Source organism: Melospiza melodia, chromosome Z (genome assembly GCF_035770615.1).
Source record: "Melospiza melodia melodia isolate bMelMel2 chromosome Z, bMelMel2.pri, whole genome shotgun sequence".
Lineage (NCBI taxonomy): Eukaryota > Metazoa > Chordata > Aves > Passeriformes > Passerellidae > Melospiza > Melospiza melodia.
Window position 1 is genome coordinate 80315878 of NC_086226.1, and position 26835 is coordinate 80342712.

The window sequence follows — 26835 nt, forward strand, 5'->3', positions numbered from 1 at the left end:
TAGTACATGCCTTGTACATAAACCAACCTTTATTACTCCTAAAATAATATGATGTCAATCTACTTTTTTCCTCCAAACTGCCACATTAAGGAGTGTACTGTAAGTTTTTTTTTCCCCTAATGCCAAGTGATTCCTTTTTCCAGTATTACTGGAAAAAGGAAGAGCAGAAAGAATATTTCTTTCAGCCCTGAGCAGCCACAGGTGCAGTCAAAGGGTGGCGTATGCCTTGAGATTCTAAGTGTAGTATTCTGACTTGTGCCCAAATTTGTGTTGTGGTAAGTCAATTTTTGATTCTTGCTGGAGGGGACACTCTCTCCCCGCATTGGTAGGGCCAGAACTGGTTCTTTCTTGTGCCAGCTGTCTCATGGCAGAAACATTTGAGACAATTAGCAGGATGTAAATGTAACGAAGGGATGGTGGTGGAGTGGCACAGGAAAGCCCAAAATTCATGGGTACCTCAGTGTTTCCACCTCAGTCATGGAATATCACGCATGAAACAATGGATGAAGTCATTCTGGTGAGCAGATGCTCTTTCCCAACCAGCTTTTCCTGCAGAGCTGGACTTCCCTCTGCACGCACTGGGGCACACCAGCTCAGTCAGATGCAGTCTGACTCCTTGCTTTGCTTTGGGCTCCGTCTGGAGAAAAATGATTTATCGCACGGCAGCTGTTTGGGTTTGGGTTGTTTAGCCCTGCAGAGCTGCAGAATTGTCTTCTCTGTAGGCAGTGAGGGAAATGTTGCCCTTGGAAGGATGCTGGAGCCCGGGAGGAGGCTCCACGGGCTGGAGTCGTGTTTAGTTGGTGACACGTTGGAGCAGAAATGAAGCGGGAATGTGACTGCCCTCAGAATGCTGCATGACAAATTTCCAGGCATTGCCCAGGGAGCTGTACCCTGCCCGTGCTGGGGCTCACGGCAAAGCTGCCATTTTTAACAACTTGACATTTCCCTCAGTCTGCTTCTTTTTAGCAAATTTATTGTCGGGCGCGGGGGAGAAGAACAAAGGGAACACCAGGAATTGCCAGAGGGCCCCGTAATATGCTTTTATAATAAAAGAGTTCCTTTCCTTCTGACATGGTTTCTGCATCATCCTGCCTGCTGCTCTGGAGTTTGGCAGGGCGAACCCAGAGCCCTGTGCAGAGCAGATGTCCCCCTAAGTGACACCCACTCCCCACAGGTGCCTCTGGCCGTGGCCTCCAGCTCCAGCCTGGGGTCCTGTCCGTAAAAAGAAATGCCAGAAAGTGATACTCATGGATTTTGCATGAAAAGCCCCAAATATGGTAAAGCAGAAGGACTGGATAAGTGAATTTCAGTAGGCAAGACTGACCACCCACCTTGAATTGCTTTCAACTCCTACCCGGCCAGCTGTGCAAAAGTCACTCCTTACAAATACTTTCTCCCAGCAGTTTACCTGAGTCACTGAGACTTTTGTGCAAGGTAAACTTATACATATGTGTGTAATGTAATAATCGCTCTTGACTCTCAGAGCGATAGCAAAATGTAAATTTTGATAAAATTTAGAAGGGTAAAAAAACCCCAAGACAATCCAAACCTCAAATTATTGAAACCTGCCTGGTGTCCTTGAGGATTTTTAAAGGGAGCCAAAGGTAACAAAATTTTAGAAATATATATGTCCAGCTGGGAAACATTTTAAAGTGAGCTAAATAAAACCTTTTGTTTACTTAGAGAGAACAGTAATCAAGATCTGGATTTTACCAGACCTCATCATGTATACTAGTCATGTTAATGTGAGTTAGAAGGATTAAAAGCATAAAAAATTTAATTATTTCTGGATTTTTAAATTTTTTAAAAACTTTTTTGGCTTAGGTGTGTATTATAGTAGCCATGTTTCTCTAATGCCTTAGACCAGCTCCTTGGCAGTATTCCTACTTTTTCCTGAAGAGAAGGGTTATGCCTGGAGCACTGTTGCACTTTGACCATGCTTAGGTGGGATAATGATACTACAATATGGCACAAGGTAGAGGAATCGCATTGGGATTTTGGTTCAACAGGAAATATCTGTATTTCAAAATACTTTATTTATTTATTGTAAAAAATTAAATGAAAAGAACAATATACATTGAAAAATACCCACAAAATCAAACCTCTTCTGTGAAGCAAAACAGCGCAAAAGATATTATCAGATTTATTTATTTTTGTAAAATTGAATTGTTTTGTTCCAATTTGAATGCAGTATCTTAAGGGGAAAGAACATCCTACTTAATAGAAATGTTTAGATTTTTTTTTTTTTTTTTTTTTGTACTGGGCACAGCTTTTCAAATCCCTTTTTTATTTCCTCACCATGCTTTTAAAACAGAATATATTCAATGAAACTGACGCATTCCTGTGGAATTCGTTGAGGTTTTGGATGGTTTTTTCCTTGCTGTAGGAATTTCAGCAAGCCATGGTCATAAAGCTTCTCAAATCCGCGCAGGCTGTGGATCAGGTTCCTGGCAGAGCTGAGGTTCAGGGGAGTCCGGGCACGACACAAAGGTGATTTAAGTCTTTCCTCATCCTAGAGCCTCTGATAAGTCTCATGGCCTTATCAGACCTCTAGTCCTTCTACAAAAGACTGAGCTGTACTGCTGCTCACAAAAAAACTGAGCAGAAGTTTAAGTTGAGAAGAAATAAGTTCACGAATTGCAGAAGTGTGAAATTCCAATATCTGCAGGACGCCAGATTAGATGTTAAGAGCCCCATTTTGAAAGGAACTTCACAAAACCATAAGTCTTCTGAATGAAATATTTCGTGTTTCGAAAGTTTGGAAAACATCATAATATGTTTTCTATCTAACTCCCCATTAATTCTTCCTCAGATGCTTATCTGATGGGTTTTGAGAGAGAAAATGCTTTTTTACTGCCTGCCCCCTCAAAGATGGTCTTGGAAAAGCTCTCTGCAGAACATTAAAAGTCTTCTCAAGAAAAGAACTATTGCTGCACGTTACACATTTCTGGATGTGTGCAGGCATTCTCTGGTGCAGCGCTAACTGGGAGGCAGCTTTTCTGTGTGATCCACTGGAAAACTGGCGTGGGTTTGGAACCAGCCGTGGTGGATTGGGAGGGTTGTGGGGAGAATTAATGACCCCTTGGTCCGTGGCTCTGTGGTTATGTGCAGCAGCAGGCTGAAACCACCCTGTAGCCAGAGGGATTTCCATTTCTCTCATAGAGGAGCTGTTACTGAGATGGATGCCTGCTCCTTGCAGGTCATTTAGAGCACCTAGGTGTATTAAATGGATTAAGGAGCACTCCAGGCTGGATACACCCATGCTTTCCATCTCCATTCCAGGGCACCCCTCATCACTTCCCTCCAAGAGAGGCTCTGCTGATAAATCTCTCCCAGGACTTGTTTGGGTTGGCACTCTGAGCTGACAGCCCTTGGCTTTTTCTCCTTTTGAGCTACTTGTTTTCACTTTCCTTCACTTGGAGCCAGAATAACAAAGCCTCTTTGAAGAAGGGCTCCTTTTGGCTTGTTTGCCATGAACTATTGATAGGCATATTTGATAGACAAAACCCTTCCCTTTAAAGTCCTGGTTTTGTCTCTTTTTTAGTAGTCTTTGGTCTGTGTGTGCTTACCTGCAGCAGGAATGGGTGTGAAATAAACAGGAGCCTACCCTCAGGGTCTAACAAACCAGTTCAACAGATAAATATTTCTTCTGTTTTAGTATTTCTTCTATATTAATGTTTTATGGTAGGTTTTCATCCCAGTGTTTTATACCCAGTTGACAAGGATGTATGAGCCACATCATTATGTAGATTATTTGTCATCTCAGGAGTTATAGAGCATTTTTCATTGCTCTTAACCCTGAGCAACCTGAATCCTAACACTGAATAATCAAACTTGTAGGAAGCAAAAGAATTTCTAATTAAAAACAAAGAATAAAAAAAAAATCAATTACATTCTTTGCTATCTCCTGAAAATCTTGTTATTTTTTCTTTGGAAAAAACCAAAATATTAAAAAAAAAGACTTCCAAAGATGCTTGTTATTTAATGAAAGAGCCTCCTGAAAGCTTATTATCAGAATATCATACCTTTTCCTAAGGTTCTTTTATGTGGATTGTTCTGGCATGTGAGATCTTGAAAAAGCTAACAAAGTAAAAGCAGGGTCTGATAGAGATCTCTGCATGTGTAAGAATTTGTATTTGTCTTCTAGGTGAGTTTGGAACAGATGTTGTTCACTAAATTTATTGCCTACCATAAATGACTTGGTGTGAGCTACTAATTTGAGGGACTCCCAGGTGTGCACCACTGCAGAAATTCTGCACTATTGGTCAGACCTTGTTAGCCATGGTGCCCTCCTACAAATTACAGCCCATCCAGGCTTTATGAATTATTTATTTTTTCAAAAGTACAATTTCTGTGCAAAACTGCACGCTTTGTTTCACGGTCTTGATTGCTGTGTGTGAAATCATAATTAATCTTTAAGGCATACCAGGTTTGTTTATGCACATCCCTCCTTGGCAGTTCACGCAGCACAAGGCTTCTTTCCTGGCCATTCGAATTTCTGTGTGTGGGTGCAGTTATTCTATAGTGAATCTACCAAAAATCAGAGGCTCTCAGAGCTCCCCATCAGCTCTGCCTCGCCATTCCTCTCTCACTGACTGAATTCCCATGGGTTCTTGCATGCACAGATTTGAAAGGAAGGTGTGAAATTCTGTCTGAAGTGAAACTTCTGCTTTTATGAAGTCATGGTTTCTCAGTGTGTCCAGGGTGGCCCTTTGCTGAGATTCGTGGATTCTGAAAGGGGTGTTGTTAGACATGCTCCTCAAAGTCATGCTGCCAGTCTTGGAGAGATTACCAAATCCCTGCTTTTCACAAAATTTGAAAGGGAGATATCTTACAGCTCAAGTAAATTGCTGCAGAAAATTTATTCTTCTGCGGGACTGGGCAGCCTCTCTCAATATTTCTAATTTACAGGAGAAGAGCATTCATTCTTTGCAAGCATTGCACAAAGTAACTCCCAACAAGCACACGTGAGGGAGGGAGAGGAAATCTCAGTTCTGTAGCCATCTAATAGAGCTGTCATAGCACGTGGTAAACACCAGGCTTCTCTGAGCAATGCACAACAGCCAGGCAGGCACAAGGTTAAAAACAACCTTTGTTTTGGTTGCACTGGCAGCCCTGAGCTTAGTGCTGCACAGACTTGACACTGTAGTTGAAACAAACAATGCTGAAGGTGATTTATTCTCTGTATTCTTCAGCTGGAGCTTTAGCAAAGCTGAGATCCAGTAATACTTCATGAGTTCAGCTGTAAACACAGCGTGAGGTATTAGAACATTAATTCTCAATGGAGCTGCAGTGACCTTTTCAAAACCAAATTGAAGTCAATTTGCATACACAAGCCAGCCCAGGCCAGAGAATCACGAACCCCTCGTAGTGCTCTGTGTCAGTTTGACTTGATAGAATACATTCCTTTCCAGAATGATCACCTGATGGCTCTGTCTCTGCGGACTCAGTAGTCACAGAGGTTAAATGATCTTCATAGGTGGGGGAATTACTCCAAATTGATGAAGTGCTTTACCTCAAGCTCTCATTGTTTTATGACTTGTGGATGGTTTTAGTGAGGGAGATGTGATTTAAGAGCCGAGCTGTGTCACGTACTGCAGATATTTTTTCAGGAAGCAGTGGTTGCTGACAGTGCTCGCAGGCAGGAGTCCTGTCAATTGCTTCAGATCCTCTCCTGGCAGATGTGGGCAAAGCTCCATTGGCCATTCCAGCTTGTACCAGCAAGAAAGTGATCCCCTCTGGCCAAAAGGGTTATAAACATAGCTCCAGAAGAAAGAAACACTCATGGAATAGGATTTCAGCACAAGGTTTACAATTTCAAGTCAGTTGGCCAAGCTTGAAATATTGGGGCTTGTTTCTGAGTCTGTTGTGTCCTTCTTTTTAATTTTTATTTTTTTTTTAATTTCATTTTAATTAGGATAGTTTCCATTGTCTGGAACAGAAGGTTTGAAGCAATGTTTGTGCTGAAAGGGCAAGTTTAAAAAGTGTCTATGGAATCTGGGATCATAAATCTTGGAGGAATTCACGAGGCTTTCTGCGGCTAAAATCTTGCCTTCTTAATCTTCTTTCTTCCCCTTTATATGCCACCTAGAAAAAAACTGAGAAGTTTGCAACCTGTAGGAGTATGTAAATAATTCAAAGTTAGTGGTAAACAGAAGAAAATTACTTGACTTCAGTCATGTTACCCTCTGAGTGGGAGTTGACCTTTGAATCTGTGATATTTTTTCTCATTTGCTGCATAATGCTTTAAAATTCCAAGTAGCAGCAGCTATGTAAAATAAGACTTTATTCACTGTCCTAGGGTCCAAGTCTAGTGAAGAGTGATTGATGTAGGTGTTATGGTGTTCCTAGTAATCTGAATTACTCTATAGTATAAGGAAAAGGGAGATGCAGAGGGAGATTTTGTGTCTTATTTTATTTTAGACTTTGCCTTGCTTAGCTTTGCCTAGGTTCAGTTATTGGTAGAGGTCAGTTACTGTTCTAAATCCCTGGAAGCAGTTGCAGCAAGTTGGTCTGAAAAGTGGTTTTCATCTTGTCCATTCCTCATCTTTGCTGAAAATGTAGGAGCAGGTAACTCAGGCATGGGTTTGGGACCAAGGGCATTGGCAATCAGCAGACCTGAATAACCAATGTGTTCAATATACAGAGAGGCTCCAACTAGAAAATCACACCCCATGGCAGAGTTTAACTTTGTGTCAACAGGAGAACACACTGAATTTGCAACAAATTGTTGAATTTCAGATTCTTTTTTTGTTTGTTTGTTTGTTTTTTTTTCTTCTCCAATGGATTGCTTGTACTTCGTGTGTCTGCTGTTACTTAGGGATTATGAAAAACTCTCTTTTTCTTGCAGATCACCCGGTGAATGAATTTTTGGATCTGTTCAATCGCCACATGCTTCCTCATGCAATAGATGAAACCCACAGTGATGCAGAGTCAGCTCAGACTGAACCCTGTACTTCAGACTCTGTGCAGGATTCCTCTGAATATATAATACTGGATCCTTTCTTTCCACACTATCCAGAGTTTGAAGACGACGAAGACTGTGAAAACACTACTGATGTTACAACCCCTCCAGCTTTGCAGTTCATCAATGGCAAGCAGCAGGTCACCAGTGCACCCAAGAGCACAAAAGCTGAGGAAGCCAGGAGCGACCAAATCGAAAGCGTTGCCCATTCCAAAAACGTCACCTTTTCCCAAATCAACGAGACAAACACATTCATCATTAATGAACCTGAAGCTTCTGGTACCATGCAACCAAGCAAAGCTGGAGAGGTGATGGGGCCGTTTGAGGTCACGCAACCAACCTCAGGGGCTGCAATGTTAGAGCCTGTCTATAGTGGGGAGTCTGAAGTTGTGACAACAGATAAATCAGTGGCCACCACTTCTTCACACGAGCAGTCTCTGCAAAACAGCAGAGAGACCATGGCCTGGCAGGGAACTGAGGAGAGCTCCACTAAGGATAGCAAAAACCTGCTTTTGGTTCCTAGTGAATTCTCTGGAGATGGCTCCACTGACTCTGATCTGTCCACTTTGGTCTTAGATGTTGTGACAGGGTCAAGAAAGGAAGATGATGAAAAAAGTTCTGGTATAACATCTTCTCCTGATGCATTTACTGTGGAAAGTTCTGCTGTAACTGCTTCTCTGGAGGCAGTTTTTATTCCTGCTACAGTAGACAATGCCGTAACTGACCTTATTTCAGAAAAGGCAACCCCTGCTCCAGGAGACCATTATAGAACAACTCTTAAACTTAATGCAAATTCCCCTGTTGAAAACATTCTGGAAACAAGTCATACAGCAAAGCCTGAGATGAGTGCTGCTTCTTTTATGGTGCTGGAAGGCTCTGGAGATGTGAAAGACAGCATCACTGTAACAGAGGAAATAGCAGTAACAGAAACACTCTCAATGCAAGACACTTCTTTGGGCTCCGGCACAGCACTGCTGACAGAATTTTCTGTGACTGATTCAGGAATCACCTCTGCTTTGCCCAGAGCTATAAGTACTCCTTATCCTGCCTTTGATCAAAGTCCTCAAGTAACTGTTGCCACCAACTCTGTGTCTGAGCTAATTACGGAAAAAGTGCTTGCCAGCTCTCTTGTAACTGAAAAGAATATTGATGATGAAAGAGAAATGCACACCACTGTTTATGCAGGTCACCAAAATTCAGCTACTGCTGCAGAGGAAAACTTGGATTTGAATGAACTTGGGAGCACCACAAGTGAAGTCAGAATTGTAAGTCACGAGCCCCTCAGAAAAACAGTGCCAGGTACCATAAGTTCTGAAATCAAAAAGGTCACCACCGTTCCTCTCTTGAGGGAGAAGAAGCTTTTTGTAAATGAAGGATCAGCAGAAGAGCCTGCAGACATATTTTCAGGGGGTTCCACAAGCAGAGTGGTAAGTATTGGCTCCCCATTTATTGATCCAGGTTCTGGAGACACAGATTTTGTCGTTGAGTCTGCTACTTTGACTTCAGTCCCGTTAAGGCCTGTCACTGAAACACAAACAGAAATGTATGAAGGGAAAATTTACAGCACAGATGATGCTTCACCAAAGGATGCAACAACAGAGTACGAAAAACATGCAAGAACAGATGAACCTGCAGTAACAGTTTTGAGTACTTGGTCAGAGAGCTTCACAGAGGGGTCTGGAGCAGAAAGTCAGACGTCCCTGGATATGTTTAGTACCAAAAACCCAGGAGAACTCAACATGGAAACAAAACCAACCTACACAGCTCCTTCTGACATAAAATCTGGTTCCACGAAAGAGATAGCATCTCACATTGCACCAGGAATTGAAACCGGAGATTCAGAAACGGGTGAGGCCACATCATCTCCAGCATCTGTGGTCAGTAACAACCCTCATGAGGGCTTGGTGACACATGGTACTACTGGCAGTGAAAAAGCAGTAGCTGAATCTACAGAAAGCAAAGATGCAAGAGTTGGTTCTTCAACTGTCTCCTTGGGCAAGATTTTCCTGATTGAGCACGGCTCTGGGGAAGAATTCAAAGATGACAGCAGCACCACAAAACTTATGTCTAATGGACCTACGGAAGAAATACTTGGAGGTCATTTCTCAATTACTGACCAGGGATCTGGAGAACCTGACTCATCCACTGGATCATTTGCAGAAACAGCAGTTGCCCCTACTGGGAGACCAGAAATGTGGGAGAAGGATGACAGGCAAGCTGTCAGCACATCACCTCTGTATCCTGCCTTCACTACAGATCCTGATGAGCAGGGCACAAGTTCTGAACATGAGGTAACCTCCACGGGGGCTGCAGGGGATGTGAGAACTGAGGAGAAAACTGCTGATGAGCTGGCAGCGAGAACTTTTACAACGAAGATTCCTTTGATGGAAGAGATACAATCTGGGGAAGAGACGGCAAGCGAATTTTCACCAAAAGCTACGGAATCTTCTGAGGAAAAAACAACAGACTCGTTCTTTAAAAGTACACAGCCTAGCCATGAACATCTGGGATTTTTAAATGTTCCAACTCCCAGTCCTTACCTGGAAGAAAAGGAATTAGAAACTGAACCTGTCAAAAAACCACTTTTGCCATTTAGTGATGACAGAGTAACTGAGGCTGTAACAATTGAAAGGAAATACGTAAGCTCTCCAGTCACAGTTGTAGAGCAAGAGGAAGAGCTGGTGCAAAACATTTTCCCTACTAAAGATATTCCCAGAACATTCCTGACACCTAAGGAAGAAAAACAGCCAAATAATGAGCTCATTGGTGATCCACTGTTTTCAGGACAGGGGTCAGGAGACGACCTTGCTGCTCTTCCTTCTGTAGTGCCATTTGTTGTCCAAAAAACCAAGAGTACTTCAAGCCCTGAAACTTCTCACCCTGCAACTATGGGATCTGGGCTTTCCACTGACGTGACCCAGGAATTTGAACGAGGAAGCACTCCAGCAAATGTTGAAGTTAATGAAGAAGTCACAAGTGCTGTAGCTGAGCTGCTGCCAGAAACTGTAGACCCATTCCCCACCTCCACCTTCCCCAGCTCCTCAGCTTCAGCAGAAGACAGCTCCAAGAGCTTCATCTCTGAAGAGGTTGAAGACACCACACATTATTTTGTTGCGAATGAAGAACCACAGGAAAAGGAAACTGACCATGGGAGAGGAGAAAATGAAACAGATAAGACAACACCCACGTCTAAAGCTGCTTCTCTGGAGGAAAATTCACATTTTCTGATTAAAGGTGGCACAACTCCTGTATCTGTTATACTGAATGGAACTTCCAGTCCTGAAACAGAGGAATTTCTTGTAACATCAGCAACAAAACCTCTGGGCAGAGTGCTACCTGAGGGCTCTGGGGAAGGATCTGGCTGGGTTGGTGTTTCAGATTCATCTTCCCCTGATACGTTTTCCCATTTCTCAATACCCACCTCTTCCAAAGTGGAACTAAATGTATCATCTAGTGTTCCTGGACCTGTTTATTCCAAAGTTATGACCACAGAGACTCCGAGAGATGGATCGCAGACTGCAATCACGGGACGAGTCTCCCTTTTCACAGAAGAAACGGAGGTTTTGGTAAATCCATCTGCTGCTCATCCAAAGACAGCTTCATCAGAGGAGCTAACGAGCGACACTGGGTTATATGAAAAAATTATTCCTATGATTGATGATAAAAGAAGTGTAATTTTGAACGTTTCTGTTTATGGTGATATTACCCTGATTGAAGAACGACTGCAAACCCCACCAGAAGAAACAACTATTATAGACATGGATCACTCTACATCAATGCCTGAGGATATAATAAGTGTGCAGACTATGCCAAATCCTGTCACACAGTCAACATATGGCTATGATGATAGCACGACAGCTGAAGGGGAGAAATATTATTCCACTCCCAGCTTTTCCATAGCCACAGAAAAGACACTTGGATCTGGTGACACTCTTCCTCTGACTACTTCCAGTCCACCAAGTAGAGGGCTGGTGACCTCTGGGCACAGACCAACCTCAGGTGATGTGGATTTGGGTTCAGGGAATGACATGAGTTTTGCGACAGAAACTCTCACCACCACGGGACCCTCTCAACTGGGCATTTTCCTTCCCACAGTGCCATCTCTGGCAAGCCCCCAGGTGCCTCTTGAGTCCCAGCCTGTTGTGACCAGCCCCACAGAAGACACCTATGAGCCGAGTACTTCAGCAAACAGCCAAGCAACAGCAGAGCAAAGCGAAACAGTCTCTGGCTTTTCTGGGATGGGCCAAGAAGAGCTGGCTGATAATCAGCCTGTGGCTCCTTCTCTTACACCGGTTGTAACTGGTGAGCCAGAAGAGGCTTTGGCAACTGGTGAGCTTGAGTTAAGTGTTGCCACCACACAGCCAGCATCCCAGATGACAACTGTGTCACCCACCAAGGGTGCAGGGAATCGTGCCATGGTGTACACAAACACAAAATCAGCATCAGCAGAGTATGAGGAGACAGATCCAGTGACTTTTTATTCTGTTTCTCAAGCTCCTCAATCCTCAGTAACTGTTCATTTAGTAAACAGAGTATCTGAGTACCCTGAGGTAATCATTACCAGCACATCACCATCATCAAGGGATTCACATCAGTCCAATCACTCCTCAAGAGGAATCTTCAAAGAGGTTAGTTCTGATATTACAGCAACATATAAACCACCCACGAGTGACCTTCTTGACGCAACAGAGTCCTCTCTGCTGGAGCTTTCTCCTGAGCCTGTTTCGGACAGCACAAGCACGGAAAGCACTCCTCAGTCTGGCAGGATTCTAACAGGTGGGACGGAGGAGACAGAAACCCCTGCAACTGATTTACCTGCTGAGGAAGAAGCTGCTGTTTCTGGAGATTCTCCATCAATACATGTCTTGCCTACTGCTTTTCTGAGTTTCGGAGAAAGAGCGAGCACAGATATCCCAAAAGTCAGCACAACAAAAATGGAAGCTTCCTCAGGGAGAGCCAATAATCCCCACCAAGAGGAAGCCAGGACTGCTGAGAGGCAGAACCCCTGGCTCGTGCCCACAACTGTTTCAGACTCACCCAACAGCATCGAAAGTGAAGGATTTAAACCTGGCCAGGACGCAGCTACAGTGCTCACCTCGCCCTCCCAGCTTTTGGATGGAGGCACAGAAACACAGGCGGCCTTGTTTGGCCAGGGGGAGATGACAACCACCTCCTCTAACATTGCAGCCAACAGCATTGCCCCTGGGAACAGCCCCTACCAAAAGGAGCCATCAGCGCTGGGCTCCGAGGAGCCGAGCACTGTGGAAACCGTGACTTCATCATTTTCCCTCCCGGAAGTCACAAACGGATCAGATTTCGTGATTGGCACCAGTGTGGGTTCAGTTGAAGGCACGGCAGTGCAAATTCCAGGTAACTCCCCCAAAACGCGATCCCTTGTGGTGTCATGTGTGTTGTGGTCCCTTGTGGAGGGGTTGCCTGGGCTCTGGTGAGGGGTGTGACAGTCAGAGCTCCTCGTGAAGTGACAACGGACCTCGTCACCCTCCGGCTGAGAAATCAGCCTGGCCCCCACAAAGTGGAAGAGGATGGGGGGGGTGCCAAAAAAAAAAAAACCCCAAGCCCAGTGACTTTCCATCGTGGAGCTCTGGATCAGACTGGAGGTAACCAGCCAGTTCTAAAAGGCAGGAAGGTAACGTTGGCTGTGGCAGGGAAATCGGCTGGAGTGATTTCATTTGCCAGATTACAAAAGATGATTTTATCTGGTGACTTTTCTTGTGATAGTTCTTACACAGTTGGTTTTCTGTGAAGGGTTTTTTTTAACTTCTTGCAGTTGACCTAGAAAGCAACAGTGCATGTCTTAGGATCAGAATTTTCTATAAAATTGAACTTCTCTTGACCTACAAGACAGCTTTCCACATAGCTTTCCAAATCAAGATCTTCTTTTCAGCCTACATATAGCTTTAAGTGGTCGATGCAGTGTCAGTCTCTTAAAAATTACAGAACTTTTTTTAGACATAATTTGCCGCAATATTTTGTTTTCCATGATGGTATTGGGAACCATTTCATCAAATACATGGGTGATGCCCGTAGTATCACTTCAATTCATATTTTGTCTAGCAACATCTTATGAAAGAACTGGACTGGTCTGATTTTATAGGTTTACTATTATTTTTTCCTTAAATAATCCAGGTAGCTGGAAATTTGAAAATGTTTACTGTGGAAATGTCCAGTCTGTAGAAGGATAAACAGACAGCAAACACACAAAAAATGCCATTAGGGTGCTTAACAGAGCCCTTCATTTGTGACTTTCAGTGAAACAGTCAGAAAACAAGCACCCTGTTGAATGGATGGGATCAGAACCTTTCCAAAACCTCCGAGGTGAAAACCTTACTCACTTAATCATAACCCTGAAGTTTTGCACATAGAGTTTTCTTCTGGAGGCTTTCAGCTGGATCTTCTGCATTCCCATGCCTAGACAGGGAAGAATTTGCGTCTCTAATCTGCAAGAAAAAAAATAGATTTTTTTTTTTTTTGGTCAGTCCTAATCAGATTGCTTTGGGAAAGGATGACCAAAAAAAAATCTTAATTTGTCTCATGCCTCTGATTTACAGAACTCTCTTATCTATTATGTAAGCTGTCAAATCCAGGGCTTTATTTTTGCCTGTCAGAAAGGCTGCCTTCAGGATTTCCCTCTCACTGTGAGAAACTAACTCTCAGAAATGGTTTGGTGTGGACTTGTCTGTGTGAGTGAGTGCTCCTAGGCACGAAATCAAATGCAAATACCCAGGTATGTAAGCTCAGTGGAAATAAACATCACTGGAAGGCATAAAGCTCTTCAAGGAAATGGTATTTAAACGCTAACTCCTGTAACAACCGAGGATTTCACAGCAGGTAAGTTTTTATCTTAATATTCAGTCCAGAGTCAAATGCATTCAGAGCCTTTGTTTGTATTCTTTAAATGTATTTTCAAGAAAGGCAGGTGGGAAGCACACATGTGAGAAAAGAAATAGGACTTGGTGGGGGTTGATTGATTGAATATAAGCAGCCAGTCAGTATGTTCTGTGTACCCTGTCATTCTGCATAAACTAACCCTGTTCAAGAAAAAAGCATTTTCCATTCATTTTGCATATGTTTAACTGTTTTCAGCTATAATTAATTGTCATGTCATGCAAACTACATCCTCAGCAGAGTATCATGACTGCCAAATACAGTACAAATTGCTGTGAAAAGAAAAAAGTAATTCCAAGAGTAATTTACAATGTTCGTAGTAAATGCCGTATTGTTGTTTAAGTTGAAAGCAGTGATGCCTGAAGACCAGCTTTTCTGTTTTATAAATCTTATTTTGAGCAGTTGAGTACATTAATAGAGTTTCTGTAACTACAGTACTACAGTAAAGCCTGCACCACCAATGCAGCAATGAAGAAAGATATTTTTTTTTCCTCCCGAAAATCAAAAATACACAATTTCCTTGAAACCAGGGAGTCAAATTCCCTTTCCTCCTTTTTTAACAGGCCAAGATCCGTGCAAGAGCAACCCCTGCCTCAACGGTGGTACCTGCTACCCTCGTGGTTCCTTCTACATCTGCACCTGTCTGCCAGGATTCAACGGGGAGCAGTGTGAATTAGGTAAACTGGTGCCATCTGCTGCTGGTCAGCTCGAGCTTAAAGCTCTTGAACGTGAAACCTGGTGTGCTTTAGAGTTGAAGGTTGCGTGGATGTTTGAAAAATTTCACCCCGAGGCCTCACTTTGGGACAATTAAATGGAGAGATCCCCATTGTCCCTCCCCTTTTCCCTCTCTCCACAAAGTGCATAGATCTGTGCACACACACAGGGGTCAAGGGAACTGTAAATTAACTGCAGGAGCTGGAATTCCCAGCGTGAAATTCAAAACCACACCAAATAAATAAAAAAAAATAGACATTAGTATTTGGGATGGTTCCCTAAGATCTTCCCATAGTTACTTGAAAGGCTGGTAAGATAAAATATTCCCAAATGTGAATGGGAAGCTGAGAACTGAACACAAACTTGAAATTTTTTGCAGGAAATTTTAGATATTATCACATTCATATGCATCTTTGGTACAAATTAGTATTTTGGTAACAATTTTGGCTGAGAAACCTCTTCCAGTTGCCTGTGACATCTTTGCATCTCCTGTGACTGTAGATTTCAAGACATTCACCTGTGTGGTTCAGAATAACCCATTTTCCTTCCAGAAAGGAAGACAAAGTATGATAAAATGACTGCAACAAGTAAGACCAGCATAAAATTTGACCAGAGCATATTTTAAAATAGAAATATATATATTTTAAGCCTTCTGCATGATGCAGCAATTATTCCTAGTTGATTGTTTGTAGGTATGTCCAGCTTCTCTCTTAGATTTTAGCGAGTGAACCATGACTATTTCTGGATGGAGATGTTTGAAAAGTCTGTGTGGAAGTCCACACTGTGATTGTTCCAGAGGAACAGCACTCATTAGGAAACTTCATATGATCTTCTTCATGAGGAGACACACTAGCTTACAACCTGTGCGAAATCAACCCATGCTGAAAATAATTGTATAAAATGAACTTGTGCTCCGATTTAAAATGTGAAGACAAGGTATTTTAGCAGCTAGAGGAGGCAGGGACAGACATGCTATTTGTTTACTGTGCAAGACCATGGGTGCTATGATGTTTTGTCCTTATCTCGATAAGATTAGACAAGAAAGAAATGAGAAATGCAAACCAATGAGATTCCAGAGCCTGCCGCTCTGCAGACTGAAATTAGCAGCCTGTTTAATGCTACATCATAAGTTTTCCAATATTTGAGTTTCGTGAAGATATTCGAGGCCCCTGGTGGCCGATGGGGATTTCTGTTGTGCCAGGGTCACCCGCACGAGTCAGATTTTCCACCCGGAGAAGGCTGCGTGGCATTCCTCCCTCTCGCCCCCACAGCCACCACGGGGATCTTTTGCAATGCTGCATTCCTCTGCTCTGGACTGGTCCCAGCCACCAGCCTGACTGAGGCTGCGGAGCATTTCCCTGCTGGCAGCTGGGTGGGCGATGGAACCAGTTTTTTGTTTTCTGTGCAGATATCGACGAGTGCCAGTCCAACCCGTGCCGCAACGGAGCCACGTGCATCGACAGCCTCAACACCTTCACCTGCCTCTGCCTGCCCAGCTACGTCGGGGCTCTCTGCGAGCAAGGTAAGGGCTGCTCCCTCACCTGCGCTGCTGCACGCTCCATTTCCAGCCCAAAAACCCTTCTGGAGTAACAGGGAAAAGCCTCCTAAAAATGAGAAGGTGGAAGAATCTGGCAAAAATCTGCGGGAAGTCACCAGCGGTGAGGAGAGCTCCTGATTTTTGTTGGACTTCCCTGACTCGTGGTTCAGGGTGTTTTCCCATCTCTCACTTTGCACTAGCCCTACCCGCATGCTAACCTGAGGGGAAGCCAAAAGCACAAAATATAAACTGATACGCGGGGCAATTTCTATGTCAAAACAACAGCTCTCAGGCGTTGCTTTTCAGCAAGAGTTTTCAGGTGGCTCCAAGCCTTGTTGTTGATGCTGCCTTGCAAACTGCTGGGAAGACACATAATGAGGCTGTCTCATTACTGTAGTGATGCTTAAAGAGTAGGAGCAGGGTTACTTTGTGGCTGAGTTTCTCTCTTAAAAAATTATATGTGGTGTGAAGGACATATCAGAACCCATCACCTCCAAAAAGCATCAGTGAGATGTAGGAATAGTTTAGTGAATAAGACAGATTAAATATTCCTCCAGTGGGGACCACAGTTTTGACAACTGCGTCCTACAGTTTTCAAAATTATTTGTTCTGGGGTTCTTTTAGGAAAAGTAGGTGCAGGATTATCATTACAAGGAGGTTGTAAAAGGCCTTCTAAGCTGGACAACTGAAATATGATTGAATATCCATGTTCCTGTAGTTGTTAGAAAACTGCCTGCAAGAAACCTCACAGAATTTACAGAAAACATTTGCAGTGCAAGATGCTTACTCAATATGTGGGAGGAGGAATAGGGTAGCAGCATTTGTTCTGTCAATAAAATTAATGGAGGCATTTCCGTGGGAAAAAGAAACGGTGCTTGCTAAACTTATGAAAATATGCTTTTCTTTTTCCTTCAGCTGAATGATTTTGGCCACAGGTGAATGAACTAAACCTTTGGATTTGTTTAATTGATATTGTGTGTTTTCATGTTTGTTTCTCAGCTTCAGTGAAGAGTGGTTTGCAAACTCTTCCAGCTCAACCTGTAGAGATCTTTGTTAAAGGTGAAAAATCTCAGAGCTGATCAGCTTCAGCATTTTTGCTGTTTAACCTTTTCATCAGTCTGGCTCACCTTGTAACTTGAGAAGGCTTTCTGAATCTTGCCACCCAAATTAAAAATTGACAGTGTTTTCACACCAAAAGAAATAAATGTTCTCACTCCCTTCCTCCTCCCCTTCATTCCAGCAAATCCATGGCAGCGAGTGGCTCTGAGTGCCATGGTAGCTTTAAGCTGCTTTTTATGACCAACCTGAGAGTGCATTTTAGGTGGTTAATGGGAACATTTCCTAGTTTGTCAATCAGAACCAGAGCTGTGCTCTCTCAGCTTTGGAATTTAAATTTCCTCCACTTAAAGTCCTGCAGTGGTTTGGGACTTGGGAAAAGGTTTTAGTGCCAAATTTCCACTCCACCAGACAAAATAAAACTGTGTTGGCGATTCAGACATGGTTGTCTGGCAAGCAGGCTTTATTTCAAGGCATCAGTCCTGACCTCACTAGATTTAAAGACCAGTCAGGACGACAGAATGTGCACCTCAGTGCCACAGGAAAGGTGGAGCTCAGCACACCTAGATTATATTTCATTACTTCTTTTTTTTAAAATTTCAAATATACTATTCATTTTAGAACGTTTCAAAAAAAAAAAAAAAAAATCAGGCTGAAGGGGTTTCTTAGGCACAGTGCTGAGCATTCAAAATGCCGTGGGAGGGAATGGGAGCAGGGAACATGCACTGCCCTTGGACATGAAGCTCAGAGTAGGAGGTCACCACATCTGCACCCACTGCCCTGGTGCAGAAGGAAGAGCAGAGCTCAGAATTTCACCCAAATGCCCCTGTGGGACTGCTGTGGACTGAGGGATATTCGACAGGGGTGCCCTGCTTGTGTCAGCATTTGGAGGGGACGTGACCAGGGGACAGCGAGCCCTGGCAGGTGGTGAAGGTAAAGGAACCTTCTGGGTGATCTAATCCAGGCTGAGGCTCAGGGAGCTGGAACTGGCTCCCTGACAGCCCTTCCTCTTGCCAGGTGGAAAGAGTTCAGCAATCCGAGCCCGGGAACATCTTCCTGAAGCGAGCTGGAAGTGTCAGATGTTAGAAATAGTGCAGCTGAAAGTTCCCTCAGAACTTTGCCCTTAAACTAGATTGTTAGCTCAGTTAAGCTAATCATCACTTCTGGTGCAGGTGAGATTAAAAGGGACAATATCCTCTTTTGCCCACCACCTGTATCTTTTCAAAGGAAAGATGGATATTCTGCTTGCCACTTTCTGACATTTGAACATCACCCCTTAAAATTCATAAATATCCCCCAAAAACTTTCCCAAAGAGTGACAGGAGATTGCAGTAAATCTTGGTGTGAGTTTTATGCTGGGAGAGCCATCAGTCTTTCCACTGTCATCTCTCTGTGAAAAGCCCCTATGACAACTCTCAGGAAATGGTAGAGGCTTGCAACTTGAGCCTCAGTTTTCAGGGTGAATTCTCTTTATGAGAACTGGACAAACACGTCTGTGGATTTTCCTCTTCCTTCCTTGGCTGGCTAGAGTTTCCTTTTCTTTTTCTCCCTTTTCTGCTGTAGCTGGTGTCTCCCTGCTCTCAAGGAATGTTTTAAGCCTAAGGTTTGGCTTGCTTGCAGCTGGACATGTGTGCAAAAATGGCACATGTGTGTTTGTAACCGAATGCGCCTCCTTGGGATAATTCAACCAGCTGCTCTCTTCCAGGTTCTGAAAACAAAACAAATGTGGGTTTTAACCACCCTATCAGGAATCACGTGTTCTTATAACCCAGGTTCATTGTTTCAACGTCTGTGATTACTCCAGTCTTATTTAATTCATTTTGTTCCCAGGGCTTGGTTGGTTGGGGTTGAGGTAGTTGAGAAGGGCTCAGGGAAAAGGTAATTTCAGAAAACAGATGGTCTCCTACTGATGTCTGTCAGCTGAAAAGAGATTATTTTGGCTATTTGCTAAAGAAATGGGCTTCTCCTCAAGATGTGGGGGCTAAGTGGCCTCCAGCATTTCCTCATTAGCTGAAGGCAGAGAGTCACTGATAAAATTCACAGCTGAGTAAGACTCTCATTATGTTCTGGTACCTGTGTCAGTCTTTATTTCCTTTAAGCCTCTTCTGGAATTTCTTTAAAGACAATGGACCTATTGACAGCAGCATTGAATAAGCAGTCCCTATTTATGTATCAAACCCACTGAGAACTCTTTTTTTAAGTGCAGTGTTAAGGGATGTGGTTACACATGATCAATTGCAGTTACAGAGAACAGAAGCTGTGAGACCAACTCCTTGCACACACCACTGAAAACCCCTGTAAACTGTCATAAACCCTGGATGAGTTTTAAAACACCACAAATATGGTGAGCAGCGTTTCAGTCCTTCCATCACATGCTGGAGCAAGGTTACACAAGTCTGTGGCTGGGTACACAATGAATGTGAAGTATTGCATTCAATAAATGCTTGCACCTACTCTGCTCACCGTGGTTGGGTCAGAAAATTTACCTGCAATTAGTGTCTACTAATTCAGAGACACTAGTTCAATGGTTCGGTAAAGGTACTGGAAATTTATATCCATATGGAACCTTTTTACCTTTTTGTCACCCTTTTAGCTTTCATCATTAAGAAAGTGTTGCACACTGAGGACAAAACTGTGCAGAGATGAAATTGCCCCCACAGTTTTACTAGCCTGGTTTGCATTTTTATCCTCTACCATCTTGAATTTTCCTTTCCCTATGTTTTTTCCCTCTTCTTATCAACTTCTCCTCTAAAAAAAAACCAAACCAACCCCCAAAAATGCCAACAACAAAATCCACCAAACGCAAAATCCCTTGAAAAATCCCAGAATCCCCAGCCACTCTCCAACCCCAAACAAAAAAATCCTCTTTTCCAGCATCTAAAAACATCATGTATTTTATAACCATCAGTTCTGGTTTGTTTTGTTTTGGGATTTTTTTTAGATTTGGGATACACACAGGTGCAGAAAATTACTTAACTTTTTGCCAGTGTTTGGCACCTTTTTTCTTACAAAGAGAAATTGTGTGATTTTTTTTTTGTAAGAGAAATTGTGTTATAATTCATGCTCAGGCCATTATATCCAACTTAGGCAACACAGTCCTCTCAGTTTTGTATTTTCAAGCCCCTTTGCCCCCCTATTTCTCTCAAATCCTTCACTTCTTCCCTAGCAGAGGCCAGGGAAGGTCTGATTAGAATAGCCTGGAATTCCTCTCTGGCCACGTTTTTCTCAGCTCCTTGTTATTATCTGACTTGTTTCCTGTGGGACAAAGGAGTCCCTGAACAAGATAAATAATAAAATCTTAAGTGCCTTCACAGAGGACATAGGTCTGTTAGTCAGCTTTGTGTGGTTAAACAAATGTTCTAGAAAGCCCAAGGCAGACTAAACTTTAAAAATTACCTAGATGCCAGAGATTAAAGCTGTGTCTGCAGCCTGCACCTCGCACAGAATACAAAGAGGGAAAAGATAAAAAAGCTAACAATTTGGTTGTGTAGATTACATTCTTTTTTTCATAGCTGGGATGACTCAAGGCACAAGCAGTTTTGTACAGCTCAGCTTCCTGGAAGTAGAAGGGACATAATCACTCTAAGCTTGATTATGTCTTTGCATTTGGTACATTTATGTCAATACTGATGGCTTTTGGGAAATTGTTTTGATATCAAACTCCTAAGACAATGACTACATTATTAGTGTCAGAGAAATTCTGATAAGCCTCAGACGTGGCTTTGGCACACTTTGTTTGCACTTTGAAATCCGTTTATGTACATGTAAAATCTAGTTTGTGTCATGGGGGATTTAAACCCTTTTTTTTTGAAAAATAGACAATTTGGTGTGTCAGTATGGAAACGGCCTCTTCCTGCTGTGAATTAAGAACCTGTGCTGGGAAAAACTGCTTTTTTAGGTGGTGGTAGCAGCTCACAGATAAGTAATCCCTTAGTTAAGGTATTCGCAGCCATCAGCCCTTGGCATGTACTGCAATATTTGGTTGTTTCTGTACTCAGGCAAAAAGAGCCCCTTCGGCCAAAGCATGTTATTGACCACTGGACTGCATTGACTGGCTGAGAATGAGAAATCCAGTTTCCAGCCCCGAACACCTCCATAGCTCTGGAGAGGCTGGAACAGTTGGCTTCAGACACCGTTTTGCTCAGGGGCCTGATTAAATTTAGTGGGAATTGGGTAATTCCTGGTGGATGTGTGGGGTGGGGGAGGCCAGGCCTTGTGCTTCTGTTCCTCAGCATCCTGAGGCCCCTCAGGGCGAGCCATGCCGTGCTGAGATAGCTGTGGCTGAAACACACTGTAATCTCTTGCTGAAATGTCCTTCATGATGCCACTGCATCAGCCATGGCTCCAAACTCCCTGCCTTTCCCCTGTTATTTCTCCCACTCCTCCCTAAAACTCCCTCTTATCACTGGCAGGTCCTTCCCATCCTCGAGCACAGCTCAGACATCACACAATCAGACATCACACTTGTTTTCCCCATCTTACTGATGCTGATTTTTTCCTGTGATTCATCCCTGCAGAAGCAAACTTGGAACTGAAACTCTTGGGGTTTTTTTTTGCCATCTATTCTGTTTACAGCTGCCTAACCTTGACAGAATAGTTAACATCAAATCCTTGTTGTTCCTGTTCCAAGGCTTGTGTTTATTTCTCCTATGCATAGTGGCTGGTGTGAATCCTCTCTGTGATGCATTCTTATCAGCACCATGCCTCATGCAAGCAGAGACAACGTGCAATTTCATTACTTTGTATTTCAGCTTTGCAAACCTCCTAACAAATTGATGCCTAAAGTTGACTTCATCAAGGAAGATGGGTTTTGGAGGAGGATTTGGAGGCCTGAGCTCAGAAAGATAATATTGCAGCTTTGCTTCTGCAGACTAAACAATTGCAATAATTTCCCCCCATATAATTTTGAGTTATCAGTTTCTTCCAAACTTAAGTTAGTACAGTGACTTGAAGAATGACTTGTCCTTGCAAGTAAAAATTCCCATCCCCATGTACAGACTCAGAAAACTGGTGAAATGAAGGTTCACTGCAATCCAACATCCAGGGATTTCATCCATCCAGGGTGACAGGTGTAGATGTCCTCCTGAAATTGCCCAGATTCAGCTTAATTCAATCACTGGAAACCCACAAAGTTTCCAATTGTGATTATATGCCTTAGATAAGTAATAGTCTTGCAGTTTGTGCTGGAAGTGGGTAAACTGAACTGCCTGAAAGTGAGGTCTCAAGGATGGGTGTACTGAGACTGGGCAAGCAGAACTACCTGAAAATGAGATTCAAATGATGAGTCTTTGATTTTGCATGCCTTGACAGATGGGTTTTTCTTGAAACTTTGTCCCGCAGAAAATCCCTTGGTGTAGATGAGACGTGCCTGGTTTTGATGCACTGACCAAACGTGCCTGGTTTTGGTTGATTGACCAAATGTGCCTGATTTTTGTCCATTGATCAAATAAATGTGCCTCATTTTGGTCCATTGATCAAACATGTCTGATTTTTGTCCATTGATCAACTGTGCCTGGTTTTGGTCCATTGATCAAATGTACCTGGTTTTGGTGCACTGACCAAATGTGCCTGGTTTTGGTTGATTGACCAAATGTGCCTCCTTTTCTTCCATTGATCAAATTTGCCTCGTTTTGGTCCATTGATCAAACATGCATTGTCTGTGTTGACCACACAATGGTGCGTTGACCAAACATGCCTGGTTTTGGTGCGTTGACCAAATGTGCCTCATTTTGGTCCATTGATCAAATGTGCCTGGTTTTGGTGCATTGATCAAATGTGCCTGGTTTTGGTGCACTGATCAAACATGTCAGGTTTTGGTGCCTTGACCAAACGTGCCTGATTTTGGTGTGTTGACCAAACGTGCCTGGTGTTGGTCCATTGACCAAATGTGCCTGGTTTTGGTGCATTGACCAAATGTGCCTCGTTTTGGTAATTGATCAAATGTGCCTGGTTTTGGTGCATTGACCAAATGTGCCTGGTTTTGGTCCATTGATCAAATGTGCCTGGTTTTGATGCACCAACCAAATGTTCTTGGTTTTGGTCCATTGATCAAACATGCCCATTTTTTTTGCATTGGCCAAATGTGCCTCATTTTTGTCCATCGATCAAATGTGCCTGGTTTTGGCTGATTGATCAAACGTGCCTGGTTTTGATGCACTCACCAAACGTGCCTGATTTTGGTTGACTGACCAAACGTGTCTCTCATTTTGGCGCATTGACCAAACATGCCTGGCGTTGATGCACTGACCGAACGTGCCTGATTTTGGAGCACTGACTGGGGGCTTTGTGCTTTGTCTGTGTGCTGCAGACACGGAGACCTGTGACTACGGCTGGCACAAGTTCCAGGGGCAGTGCTACAAGTACTTCGCGCACCGGCGCACGTGGGACACGGCGGAGCGGGAGTGCCGCCTGCAGGGAGCACACCTCACCAGCATCCTGTCCCACGAGGAGCAGATCTTCGTCAACCGTGCGTACCCTCCTCTGCCTCACCCCACCAGGGACAGCTGGGCGTGCCAGGCAGTGTCCAGAGGAGGAGATGGGCAAGGGTCTGGACGGGAGCTGAGGTCACTCGGGTGGTTCGGATGGGGAAGAGGAGAATGAGGTCAGGCCTCAGCGTGGTGCCCAACATCCTCTGAGGGGCATCTCTGATCTCTGCTCCCTGTGGCAGGGTCAGACCCTCAGGGGATGGCCTGAAATTGTGTCAGGGCAGGTTTAGGTTCTTATCCTGGAGTGTGCTGGGCACTGCCCAGGCTCCCCGGGGAATGGGCATAGCCCTGAGGCTCTAGATTTCTGATTAAAACTAAAGGATTTTCCTTTAATTTTGCCTGTGTGGTGGTGGAAAAATGTCTGATGATTGGTGGATTTGGTTCCACAGAAGTGCTGTTTAAAAAATTTAAAACATAGAACACTTTGTTCAACTGGATTTGAGGCAAAGTCTTTGCTCCAGGAAGCAAAGACAAAGCCTTTGCTGCCAGAACTCCAGAATAATTTGAAATATTCTCCCAGGGATGCCCAGGGTGGGATTGTTGGGGTGTCTGTGCAGGGACAGGGACTGGACTGATGATCCCTGTGGGTCCCATCCAACTCAGGATATTCTGTGACTCTAAGCAAGAGAGATCACTGAGGGTTTAGAGATAGTGAGATCTCCTCCTCACCACCCAGCTTTTGCATCTCCAACTTAAAACATACTTTAAAATGTTAAATAAAAGGCACACTTTGTGTTGTAAATGTTTACTTCTGCAGTTAATACAAGTTCTCTATCACTATTAAGTTATAATTCGTTAAATAGAAAATACTTTTTGGGGGGAGGGATGAGAACAAGAACTTTTGTTTTGGCATTGAGACTTTTTGAAACATTTTTTTTTCTGGAGACTTAAGGTATTTTGTGCATATGACACGTTTTTGTGCACATGGTGACATCAAGACAATGCCACCATAATTAGCCATAAAGAAATAGCTACTGTGTTGTACTGTAAAATTTAGACAACAATGGCTACAGCCTAACCAAAGCTTGAAAAATGTGGATTAGAATATGTGATTTTAATTTTTTTTTCTTTTCTTCCTGTTGTACATTCTCAGGTAGGAAATTAATTCTCTTTGCAAGTGGTAGACTTCCCTGGGAGTGAAGAGACAGGGTCATTTAAAACTTTTAGATGAGAACCTGCATTTTTATACACATCCCAAATTAAAACCAAAAAGCTGAAAAAGAGCCTCTGAACCAGCCTTTAGCACAAAGAGCAGAACAATCTTAAGAACAGGATGTCTGATTCATTCCGCATGAAATTATTTTCTTTGGTGAAGCCTCGTCCATTTATGGGAAAGTTAATGGAAATGCCCTTCTGGTCCCCAGGTATTGGCCATGACTACCAGTGGATTGGCCTCAATGACAAGATGTTTGAGCGTGACTTCCGCTGGACCGATGGCAGCCCACTGGTAAGATGCCTTTGAGCTGAAATCACTCACTCATTGCTTTTTGTGGTGGCTTATCAAATTCCCACTAGCAGAGAGGGAAGATGCATTAAAAAAAAACCCAAAAAAAAAAACCAAAAAAACCCAACAAAACAAAAAAAAACCCCAAAAAAGTAGCCCAAAAAACCCCCACTGTCGCTAAATGCGGACCCAAGCAAACAGTCAGTAAATGCATTTTTGGGATACCTAATATTTTGTGGTTTCGCTCTGAGGTCTTGTTCTCAGTTCCTGTTATTTTATGTGTGGGAGCTCTCTAAGGTTTCACATAGAAATACTCAAAAATCTGAGACTGTGGTAATTTAAGGGTCTCTGCTGGAGCTGGTTTGTGACCTTGCCTTGCGCAAGGCCGTGTGTGGCAATTCTCCTCACTCCCCAGGATGCATTTTTGGGTGATGATCTGGCCCTCAAATCTTGCTTTTGCTGGGTCTCTGGGGTGCACAGAGGAGCCTCACAAGCATTTCTGGAGCCTGCTCTGTGGGGCAGCTCTGCAGCAGCCATCCTCAACTGGTTCAGGGGGCCTGTAACCCATAATTCAGCCATAAAATTTTAAGATGCTGTTGATACCGCCTGACTTAAAACAAAAAGGAAAATCAGCAGAAGGAGAGGGAAAGCATCTTCACCCACCATCAACACACCTAAATCAAAGAGGTGATGGACATAGGAAATGATCAAACTCTTCCCCAATCAAAATAATCTCTTCTGCAGGAGGAACAGGTGATTTATTTACTGTTGAGCACCCAGTGAAGAACATTACATTAAGAAAAAGCCCAAACTGGTTACTATTTTCCTTCCAGTAGTGAACTTTTAAATCAGAGAGCATCTGGACACACCTGTTGTTGCTGCAGACCATGTGGCTGCAGCTGGTGTAGAAAGACACCTGGGGCAAGGCAGGCTTCAATTATTGCCATTTCATGTAAATAACCACAGCCTAAAAGTGCTCTGAAGTGGCTTTTAAATGAGACATTTCTTGGGGACATGGCAAAGGTGACAGCAAAGAGGGGTGGGGAATGGTGGTGAAGCTTTCTGTTGCCTCACTGGTGGCTCAGGGTGGTACCTTAGTGATTCCAGACACCAGGTGTAAAATAAGATAAATATACATAAGATAATATATAACGCTTATATATTCCAAAACCAGAGTTGTTGTGCCACTGATTAATCACCCTGGTCTAGTGGAAGGTGTCCCTGCCCATGGTTCCTCCCAGTCCAAACCATTCTTGATTCTATAAATTTGAGGAAATTAAAATTAGAGCTGAGATCATATTTTTATAATTCAGGCTACTGACTGAATGGGCATTATATTTTTGCTGTAATTTTCAATTTTAAGAAATTAAGATATTCTAGGAACAGAGTTGTACCATCTGTCCAACAGATTTCTGCTTTTATTGATCTTTTTTCCCACCTTATTTTTCTTTCATTTTTAACAACTTCCCTCTGTCTCTTCCTTCAGAAACAATTTAGGTGTCTCCTGAAATCATTTATGTTCATTGCTTCAATAGATTTTCCTCATAACTTATTCCATATGGTTTCTGGATCCCATGGTTCTGAGCAGCTGCCTCATTTGTTCCTTTTTCTCTGGCTTTTAACTTATTTCTCATACTTTCTAACCACTCTTGTTGTTTCAGTGAATTATGACTTCTCTGCTAATTAACAAGAATGATAACATAATTAAATATACGCATCCAATCTACTT

General features: G+C 43.1%; 1 protein-coding gene across 3 annotated transcripts in view; it reads left to right on the forward strand.

The window, feature by feature from the left end:
* The window catches only part of VCAN (versican), a 98235-nt gene that overhangs the window by 57576 nt on the left and 13824 nt on the right, over positions 1-26835 (forward strand). For all 3 annotated transcript variants that reach the window (XM_063179777.1, XM_063179778.1, XM_063179779.1), the window contains 5 exons: positions 6851-12334; positions 14434-14547; positions 15993-16106; positions 23485-23643; positions 25027-25109. In XM_063179777.1, coding sequence (XP_063035847.1) covers positions 6851-12334; positions 14434-14547; positions 15993-16106; positions 23485-23643; positions 25027-25109 — 5954 coding nt within the window. The remainder of the gene's footprint in view (positions 1-6850; positions 12335-14433; positions 14548-15992; positions 16107-23484; positions 23644-25026; positions 25110-26835) is intronic.